Below are 10,709 nucleotides of genomic sequence, written 5' to 3' on the forward strand. Positions count from 1 at the left end.
TATTTTTCTGACCTAAGGAACAGTATCGTGAACAGCCAGCCACCAGAGAAGCAGCAGGCTATGCATCTGTGTTTCGAAAACCTGATGGAAGGCATTGAGCGAAATCTTCTAACGAAAAACAGAGACAGGTGAGTGTAGAGGGCTCTGGCAAGAAACCCTAGGCAAGTGTTACTTTTCAGATCATGGAAATGAGGGAGACTCCTTAAAAGTCTTTTAGAGGCCGTCTAAAGCAGTGCTGCCCAAAAGAAAAGCAAGCCACAAAGTAATTTTAAATTTTCTAGTTGCCACAACTAAAAAGGGTAAAAAGAAACAGACAGCATTCATTTTAATATATTTTATTTAACCCATGTATCCAAAATAATGTGTCCATGTGTAATCAATATTTTTAAATTGAGAATTTTAAGATTCTTTTTATTGTGCTAAGTCTTCAAGATCCTGTGTATTTTACACTTAACAGGGCATCTCAATTCATATGCTACATTTTCTTTTTTTTTTGCGGTACATGGGCCTCTCACTGTTGTGGCCTCTCCCGTTGCGAAGCACAGGCTCTGGACTCGCAGGCTCAGCGGCCATGGCTCATGGGCCTAGCCGCTCTGCAGCATGTGGGAATCTTCCTGGACCGGGGCACGAACCCGTGTCCCTTGCATCGACAGGCGGACTCTCAACCACTGCGCCACCAGGGAAGCCCCATATGCTACATTTTCATCGGAAATACTTGATTTGTATTTAGATTTCATAAAACTTACAGTTGCTATTAGATTCCCATACTCAAGTTGTTCCAAACATACTTAGAAGTTGTTCAATAACTGAATTGAACGTCAGGTTTTCTAAATTGATTTTTAAATTTTCTTTAATTTTAATTAACTTAAAATATGGCATTTTAATTAAGGTGTGATTGGGGAACTGAATTTTAAATTTCTTTTAATTGGATTCAGTTCCTCAGTTGCACTGAGCACAGTTCAGGTGGTCTGCAGCCACGTGTGGCTAATGGCTGCCATACTGGACAGCACAGGTCTCTTGGCATTAAGAAATGAGACAGCTTCATCCTCTCCCAGCTCTCACTTCGTGAGGGTTACTTCCCGTCTCTGTCAGTGAGATTCCTTTCGTGCTGCCACGAACCCTAGGTGATCCTCAGAGCCCCAGATTTGACCAGATCTCGAGGCCTGCTATGAAGTTGTCAGGTAGAAAGGGGTGCAAAACTAGCCCAACTTTCCCTTAAAGTCTTAAGACTGAGATTAACTGACCTTAGGAACAGAACCGATTCACACGTTCTGCCTCTCAGTAGCCACTTTGCTAGAAACATTTTACGCAAAGATCTTTCCCTTCCACCCTGCTCCCCCAACCTACATGCATCCTCTCTGTAGGTTCACCCAGAATCTGTCAGCATTCCGTCGAGAAGTCAACGACTCGATGAAGAATTCCACTTACGGCGTGAATAGCAATGATATGATGAGCTGACACCTCCTTGGACTCTACCTGTACAGAGCAGCGTCCCTTTGGTCTGGCCCAGAGGGGCGAACAATTACAATGGAGAGGGCCTGGCTGATCCCGGCCCCCTCCTCCAGGGGTGTGGGGAAAATGGCAAAGGTCAGCTAGCTTCTTCCCCAGGGAATAGGGGTGTGCGTGCACTCACCAGGGGGGGCAGGGCGCTGCTGGTTCCTGGGGGATTGGGTGGGAAGGGTGGTGGGAGGAGATAGAGACACAAATGTGTGAGACTCCAGCCCCCTCCTCCTGGGGCCGCCCACGGGGAAAGAACCCCAGTGTCCTGTCACAACCTGCCTTGTATAAACATGTACATTTTTTCATAACATTTTGAACAAGGTTTATATTGACTCAAGTTTAAAAACAAAGTGTGACTGAAAAATTTTTACAGAGTCTAGTGCACCAATGCTGATGTGAGGGGTTATGTATGCGAGTGAGGAAAAAATGTGTATTCTGGTGGCCTGAAGCTTTACTGGACGAGGATGTGTGAACGTGCAGAGATATATTTAGTGACACAGTGTAGAGAGGCAAAAAAAAGAAAAAAAGAAAAAAAAAAGTAAAAATTCCAAATGTATATTTTTTCTTATTACCCTTTCCTTGCCCCCCAAATTATCACTTCCTGTTACTGTATCACCCTTGTTATTAGGAACTCTAAGCCATGCGGAGCACCATCCCTCCCCCTTCAACCTAGATGCTGCCCTAGGTCCCTTGGCCTCTTGCGGTGACAGACAACTCCAGCTAAAAGTGTTTGGTGTTCTTAGCTTCATCCTCTTTCCCACTTTGCTTATCCCCATCCTCAGACATATGCCTCTTGCTTTTAAAAGCCAGATGTAACTCTATGATTTAGGGTTCTCGGTCCCTGTAAAAGTGGAGACCAGAGAGAAGGAATTGAGCCAGTTGCTCTCCTGTTGAGCAATTTGGATGAGTCCACCAGAGGCCCAGTCGTGTGTGGCCAATAACTTTTAGTCTTCCCCAGCCTTCGAGGCAGTGTGTGTGGATGTGTGCGTGTGGATATTTATATATGTACCCTGCACTCGTGAATGTATGAACTGGAGGAAGTTACTACAGCGGAGGGGTTCTTAATAACAAGGTCTACCTAGCATGAAGTATTTAACATTCTCCCACCCCTTTAAAAATATACATTTTTATAAAATGAAAACCATAATAAATGTTTTGAATATTAAAAAAAATTAACCTACGGAGGAAAATTAATGGAGAAAGCTATTTGCCTTGTACTTTTTCCACAATTGTTGCTGCTAGTTGTATGCATCTCTAGTTCAGCTCTTGCCCATGGGACACTCATCAATTAGGTTTTTTTTTTTTATTTCTCTCCTCTACCCCCAGAAACAAGCCTGTTAATTTTTTTTTCCTTCTCCTCTGGCGACTGTGTGGTGAATACTTTCTTGCGTGATCAGGTTGCGGATAGACTTGTAAGGGTGTTTGCTGCATACAGTGTAAGCATTGTGACCGCCAATAAACTTCAATGGTTTCTACTGACCTGGTTTCAGCAATCAAGTCTAGTGTGTCTGCAGGGACATGTCTCACTCTGAACTCATGAAGATGTTTGGAACATGCATTCCTAAAAGCCAGTGGGTGACAGGCACCCCTCAACCTTGTGAAATTAGCTTCTCATTGGACTAAGTCTGACTCAATGTCGTTTAAAAATAGGATGCATTTAGTTGATATATATCTGTATATAAAAAATGTGCTGGGTCCACAGTTGTAAAAGTGAAGCCACTTTACGAGCTTCCAGGTGGTAACCAAGAAAGAAGTAATAATTGCAGAAATCCCAGTTTAGTTAATGTTCTGACATATGCTCCTTAATGTGGGCTGGATTTCACTCATTAGACCCCGACAAGTTCAAGGATAAGTGTTGTCCCCCAAAATACTTGGCAGACCTCATGAGCCAGAACTGTCAAATGAAGAACACTACGATGAACAGGGACTGTTCCTCACCCCCCATGCTATGTAGTGCCTAGGTGTTAAAGAATTTAGTTGCCAGGAACATTGAAAAGTATTAAGGTTCTGCGATACCTACCTGTACCTTAATGCAGAGTTGTATTCAGTAATCACAGACTCTAGAGAGCCACTCTTGTCCACTAGACATACTGCTACCTTTGCCTGCTGTTTCGGTCTCTGGACCAAAGTTATTTCACAGCCCGCCCCCCGCCAAAAAAAAAATGTATTCTAATAGCTGGAAGGCAAATAGAATTGATTCATCTTAGCCAAGTCTATCTCTAAACCGAACAGAAAATGGTCAGGCTGCATTAATATGTAGAACACACCAGTCACATGTTCCAGTGACCTGGAATTCTAATTCTGCAGTAAATAAGACAAAAAAAAAACTTTCTCACGGGTACTTGAAGAAGAAACCCTCTCCCCCAACTATCCTGAGCTGCTGATTGACCAGCAAAACCCCATACCCCTCCCTTTCCTTCCACAAAAAACAGTTTCAGAAGAAACTCACCAGAGCTGGTGTCTCCTCAGTGCAGCCCTAAGCACAGTCCAGTCATGACTAACTGCCATAGGTAAAATCTTCCCCAGCCACATCAAACTTTTTAAACAGTGAAGCTGCTCCTTTCTTAATTGACAGTTATAAGAGGGTTACCCAGAAAATAGCCTTTCTTTCTGATCGGTTATCAGCAATTTCACATGACTCAACCTAGTAAATGTGAAAGCCAGTTATCTTTAAACCTTGGATTCCTCAAGAAATCTTGTGGAGGTTTTATTCAGTCGAAGCATGAGTGTATTACCTTCTAGGCTATCCTGGGCATCAAGTCAAGTGTCTTTTGACAGTGTTTCCTGACACAAACTGTACATTGACAAAACACCTAAAGTCTTGACTGCAGATTATTAAACTGTATTATGTATGTATGTATATATTGGTTTGCTGGCTCTGCCAACAAACAGGGTTATTTATTCCCGCTAAAGTATAAATCAGACAAAGGATGAAGGATCAAATTTTAGGTTTTTAGATTTTAAGAAGGACTTTCAGCCAAGTATCATTTTTCTAATGACAACCCACTAGGAAATAATAGTTTCGTATTCTGCAAACACAAACTTATTTTTCAGAACTCGTTTTCTTCCCCCCCAAGTGGAAAAATACTCTTAATACCTTATGAATTTTCAACCAAGTTGAAAAACAGACCACTTTTCAAAATATCCATGGTCATGGGGTAGGATGAATTAAGTCCAGAGAGCCAAAACACCTCTCTATATCCTATCTACCACCAGCCAGCCCTCCCGCCACCCAAGATTTTTAGCTATAGATCTACAAACGTTAAGTTGCCATGTGCAGCTACCCAAGTGCCAAAGCAGAAAAGGAAAGCAAAGATAATTACAGGGAAACTGCAAAAGCCATAACTGATTAACAGGGCCTGGGAAAATGTAAATGACTGTAACTATTTTAAAGTCCTAGTTCTTTAAATATTTTTAAAGTAAACTTGAAAGGATAAAAATGTACTCACCAGCCATAATTAATACAAGAACCAATTAGGTGGTAAATAACGTCTAAGAGGATTCTTGCCTCCGTAGCATGTCTCCTGGGTCCATCACATCTACTCTGGGTTTCTTAGATACCCTGGAATTCACTGGTCAGCCACTTTTGTGTATTTCAGGTCAATGGGTCACTAAACAAATCAGCTGCCAGACAGTGGGACATCAAATGATCAGAACGAAGGATGAAATCAAGCTTGGAATATTATGCCCCCTTCCTCAGAAAACCCTTATGGTTCTCAGGACTGTCTGACTGCTGCTGTCTGTTCATTCATCAGCATCCACTATAAGCCAAATATCTTTTTGAGGGTCAGCAGCAGAAAAGGAAACTAAACAGAAAAGCAAAAAACATCATTTGCAAGGCAAATTCATTGCCACTCTTCTGTGTAAGATCCCCAACAGTACAAACTGATTCCAAAACAGTGTAGTGAACAATACTTATACAAGCACCGTACACAGTTATACTTTAAATTCTGCTTGACAATCATGAAGACAAGACAACTCATAATAAATGTTAAGCATAACAGCATCGCCTGTATGGCCCAAACCATCCCATTATTGGGTTACAAAAGAATGAAGAGTGACAAGTGGGGAATCTCCTAACCCCTGCTACTGGATAACAAATTAAGCACGTCCATGCATATCCGGATTCAAGGTCTGGAGGACAACCAAACCCAGGATAAAAACTGATTAACTGGACAATGGATTTGGCCTTATGTAAAGCTCGGAGGGGCCACTCTTCCCGCGTCTGATAGTAGTGAAAGGGTGGGCAAAGGTAAGAGCAGTACCTTCGAAGCCAGAACCCACACCATACCTCCTCAGCTCTTAAAGACCGATGACACTGCAGTGAGAGTAAAGCCTCCTCAAGGCTGAATTAGTTCACCTGGAAAATTAGTGGCAATGAAATCACTTTTCAGTTTAAGTATATAACAGGCCATTATCATTTCTATTTACCAGGAAACCAGTTCCCCACCCTTTAACACCTTGCAGTCTGGGACATGTCACAAGGCAAACAAGTCATAAACTACCAGCCGAGGAGTAGAACGCCACTGCCACTGCCGTATCTTCCTCCACATCCTACCTCGTGCCTTTAACCCCGTCTGCAGGGCCCTCTCCTCTCGGTCTAAACTTTCTTGCCCTTTGCTCACCTTTTCAAACCCAAAGTAGAGTCCCACTTCCTCTGTGAAGTCTCCCCCTACTGTCCCTAAGTCTCACGGGTTTATCTGAGTTATTGCTAACCCCACTCCCTCCTCGTCCCAGCAACCAAAACGTGCTCCTCAGGAGCCGGGGCCACACGGAGATCATAATGAGTTAAAGGATGTGTATCTGGGGCGCGGGAGAGTCTGCAGGAGATGGGAAGTGGGAGTTGGAGAGTAACCGCACCTTCATTTGGGTGAAGCCCCTGCAGAGCGAGCCCCGGGCTGCCTGCGTTGAGCGGGTTAAATTCACATCGTTACCAGAGGCCTCTACCAAAAGGAAAAGAGCAGAAGCCTCTGACACCAGCCGCACGCGCTGCCAAGGAAAGAGAAAGAACTCACCCCCAACCCGGCACAACTTCCGAACAAGCCTCCGCGCCCCGGAGGCGTTTCGGGGCGTTCCTTCCGTCCCCGCCGCGCCTGCGCACTCTCCCCAGGCGCGTCCTCTCCGCGTCGACGCTCACCCCACTTCCGCCGCTGTGCGCAGGCGCAGTCATGACTCCTTAAGGCTGGTGTCCTCTTTGGTTGCTGGGGCGTTCTTCTTGGGCAAGGCCAGAGTTGGGCCGTGTGCCCGGTGGGGGTATCCACGGTGATAGTCACAGAGGCACTGTTCAAGGACTTGATCCCTGGTTGGGAAGAACTCAGTGGAGTGGGCAAACAAGCTGAAAAGGTTGATCATTGCGCGCTCTGTTTGCTCTGGGATAACTGAGGAAGCCACCAAGAGGAGCGTTAACGCAGGAACGAGCTAATCGGAAGAAGACAGGGAAGAACACTCAAGCAGCGCAAAAACCCTGAGGCATGAAACATCTTGTACCTTTTTAGGAGCTGCAAAAACAGCATGACTGGAGGGAGAGTGCAGTCCTCTGCGTGTCTGGATGAAGGGTGGGGCACAAGAGGTTGGGATTTGATCCTAAAAGCCATTAAGTTTGAAAGCAGCCTAGTGACCAATCTGTAACTCACCAACTAGTGAGTAATAAAGATTTGAACCAAGACGAGGGCTGTGGAGAGAGAGCTGGGAAATACTGGGGTCAAGGGGTGGAATCAACAGGACTTTGGGAGGGTACAGGAAAGTGGATTGTAGTATGATTCAATTGTAGTATGCTTCTGCTTTTGCAAGCAGAGCACCTGGAATTCAACAAAAAATCAGAAAATAGAAGAGGGAACACTCCCAATCATTTTATGAAACAAGCACTCCCTGTTGCCAAAACCAAAGACATTATAGAAGAAAAAAGAAAACTTCAGGCTGGTATCCTCATGAACGTGAACGCAAAAATACTTAACAAAATATAAACAAATCAAATCCAGGAATATATAAAAAAGCATAATACATCATGAACAAGTGGGATTGGTCCTAGAAATGCCAGGTTGGTTTAAAACATTCAAAAAATCAGTAACTAATTCACCATATAAACAAAGGCAAAAAAAGCTGGTCCTCTCAATAGATAAAGAAAAAGCATATAGCAAAATTCAATACTCATTCATAATAAAAAAAATTCTCAGCAAACTAGGACTAGAAAGAAACATTCTTAAGAAGACATCCATGAAAAACCTACCACCAACAACATACTTAAAGGCGAAAGACTGAATGTTTCCCCTAAGATGGAAAACAAGGAAAGGATGCCCACTGTTACCACTTCTATTCAACATTGTACCTGAGGTCCTAACTAGAGAAAATAGGCACAAAAATAAATAAATATACAAATAAAAGGCACACAGATCAAAAAGGAAGAAGTAAAACTGTCTTTATTCACAGATGTTGTGATTTGGGGTACAAAAAAGCTACTGGAACTAATAAATGAATTTAGCAAAATCAGAATACAAGGTCAGTATATGAAAGCCAACTGTATTTCTATATACTAAAAACAAACAATTAGGACATGAAATTTTGAAGTATATACTATTTGCTATAGCATCTGAAAACATGAAATACATAGGAATAAATTTAATAAGAGATGTGCTGGATCTGAACACTAAAATCTGTAAAACATCGCTGAGAAAATTAAAGATCTAAATAAATGAAGAGATTACAACGTGTTCATGCATTGGATGTCTCAAAATCGGGATGACACTTCTCCCCAAATTGAACTATGCATGCAACAGGATCCCAATAAAATCCCAGAAGGCTTTTTCTTTTCTTTTCTTTTCTTTTTTTTTAGAAACTGGCAAGCTGATTCTAATATTTATAAGAAAATGCAAAGACTCTGGAAGAGCCAAAACAGTTTTGAAATAGAAGAACAGAGTTGGAGGACTCAACTACCTGATTTCAAGATTTACTATAATGCTACAGTAGTCCAAGACAGTGTGGTATCAGCACTAGGGTAAACAGACCAATGTAACAATAAAATCCAGAAATAGACCAACATATATGGTTAATTGATTTTTGACAAAAATGCCAAGGTAGTTCAATAGAGGAAGAATAGTCTTTTCCAAAAATGGTGCTAGAGGAATTAGATAACCACTTAGGAGGAAAAAAAGGAACGTCGACCCTTACCAAACACTATGCACAAAAATTAACTTCAAATGGATCACAGTTGTCAAAGTAAAAGCTAAAACTACAAGGCTTCTAGAAGGAAACAGGAAAAATTTTAATGGGTTAAGCAAAGATTTCTTAAAATACCAAAAGCGTAAGGCATAAAAGAAAGAAATATTTGACTTCATCAAATTTTTAAATTTCTGCTCTCCAAATGATACCATTTTTTAAATGAAAAGACAAGCCATAGATGGGAGTGAAAAATCTTTGGAATACGTATACTTGACACAGAACAGGCATCCAAATATATATAAAGAACCACAATTCAATAAGAATAACTCAATTTTAAAATGAACAAAATATTTGAACAGGTATTTTTGCAAAAGAAGATACACAAATGACCAATAAACATTTGAAAAAATACTCAACATCATTTGTCATCAAAAAAAGATAAATAAAAACCACATATCACTATATACATCCACTAGAATGGCTAAAATTAAGAAGACTGACAATGCCAAGTGCTGACAAAGATGTAAAGCAACTGGAATTTTCATACATTTCTGGTAGAAATGCAAACTGGTACAGGAATTTTTTAAATCGTTTTACAGTTTCACATAAGTTTAATGCACACCAAATGATCCAGCAATTCCACTCCTAGGTATTTATCCTAGAAAAACTAAAACATATATCCATGCAAAGACTTGCTCTCAAATGTTCATAGCATTTTTATTCATAATAGTCCACAACTGGAAACTACCCAAATATCCATCAACAGGTGTTATCAAGTCAGGGATGTAGCACAAGGAATTGGCTAATGCAATCATAAGAGGTGGCTAGGCAAGTCTGAGATCGGTAGGACAGGTTGTCAGGAAGAGCAGGCTGGAAGCTCTCTGGCAGGAGCTGAAGCTGCAGACCACACGCAAAACATCTTCAGGGAAACTTCAGTTCGGCTCTTAAGGCCTTTCAACTGATTGGATCAGACCCACCCATGGTATTGAAGGTAATCTTTACATAAAGGCAACTGACTGTAGATGTTAATCACATCTACAAAATACCTTCAATAGCAACTGCCAGATAGAAGGTGTCAGCCACACCCTCAGTTTGATTGAATAACTGGGTGCAATAGCCTAGCCAAGCTGACACATAAAACTGACTAGCAGGTATCTGGATATACACGTGTGGCGTACTACTCAACAATAAACAGAAACAAACTACTGATACAACAACTATGGATAAATAAATCTCAAACACACTCTGCTCAGCAAAAGAGGGCAGACCAAAAGACCCTGTATGATTCTACTTATATGAACTTCTAGAACAGTGTGTACTAATCTACAGTGTTAGAAAACAGGTAAGTGTCTGATGCCAAGTAGACAGTAAGGGGAGGATATTCACTGCAAAGGGAAACGAGAAAATTTGGGGGAGTAACAGAAATTGTAACTTGGCTGTGGTGATGGCCACATGGTGTATACATCTGTCAAAATTCAAATTATACACTTTAAACTGGTACATTTTTGTATATGAATTATTGCTCAATACAGCTGGTATTTTAAAAAGAAAAAAAAGAAAAAAAACTGCTTCCTGCACAGCAGAAGCTCCAATCAGGGTTGCAGAAAGATAAATCCAGTTCCTCCAGCACCATTTTTGGAAAAGACTATCCTTTACCTCGACACCTTTGTTGAAAATCAGTGAACCTTATATGCAGGTGAGAAGTTTCCAGGATGGGAATGATGGATATGAATGCAATGAGAGAGATTCCTGGTTATTTCTGTCTCCCAAACAGAGGTGTTACTTGAGGGCGGTGGTCAGCTGAAAACCTTCCTCCTCTTCACTACCCCCCACCCAAACAAACATTTAAGGGCATCACTGTGCTGTGGGAACTGCTGTTTTTGAAATGACGCCCTCGTAAGGTAACTCGCAGTGCCCCGTGGTGTATTCCACCCCTTCCTAGCCTTGGGAGAAGTCATCCTTCTGTAAACAGGGCTCTTCCTCTCCAAGGACCACAGCCCTGAGGGTCAGGCCCTCTGGGCCTGGCACGAGGCCCACACTTAGAGGGTAGGGAA

General features: G+C 41.9%; 1 protein-coding gene across 1 annotated transcript in view; it reads left to right on the top strand.

Annotated features, from left to right (window-relative positions):
* XPO7 (exportin 7) overlaps positions 1 to 2,979 on the top strand; it is an 86,791-nt gene extending 83,812 nt beyond the window's left edge. The window contains exons 27-28 of the mRNA XM_007450552.1: positions 1 to 128; positions 1,365 to 2,979. Of these exons, the coding sequence (XP_007450614.1) occupies positions 1 to 128; positions 1,365 to 1,458 (222 nt within the window). The 3' untranslated portion in view covers positions 1,459 to 2,979. The remainder of the gene's footprint in view (positions 129 to 1,364) is intronic.
* The last annotated feature ends 7,730 nt before the right edge of the window (positions 2,980 to 10,709 follow it).

The sequence above is a fragment of the Lipotes vexillifer genome, unplaced genomic scaffold (genome assembly GCF_000442215.2).
Source record: "Lipotes vexillifer unplaced genomic scaffold, Lipotes_vexillifer_v1.1 scaffold567, whole genome shotgun sequence".
NCBI lineage: Eukaryota > Metazoa > Chordata > Mammalia > Artiodactyla > Lipotidae > Lipotes > Lipotes vexillifer.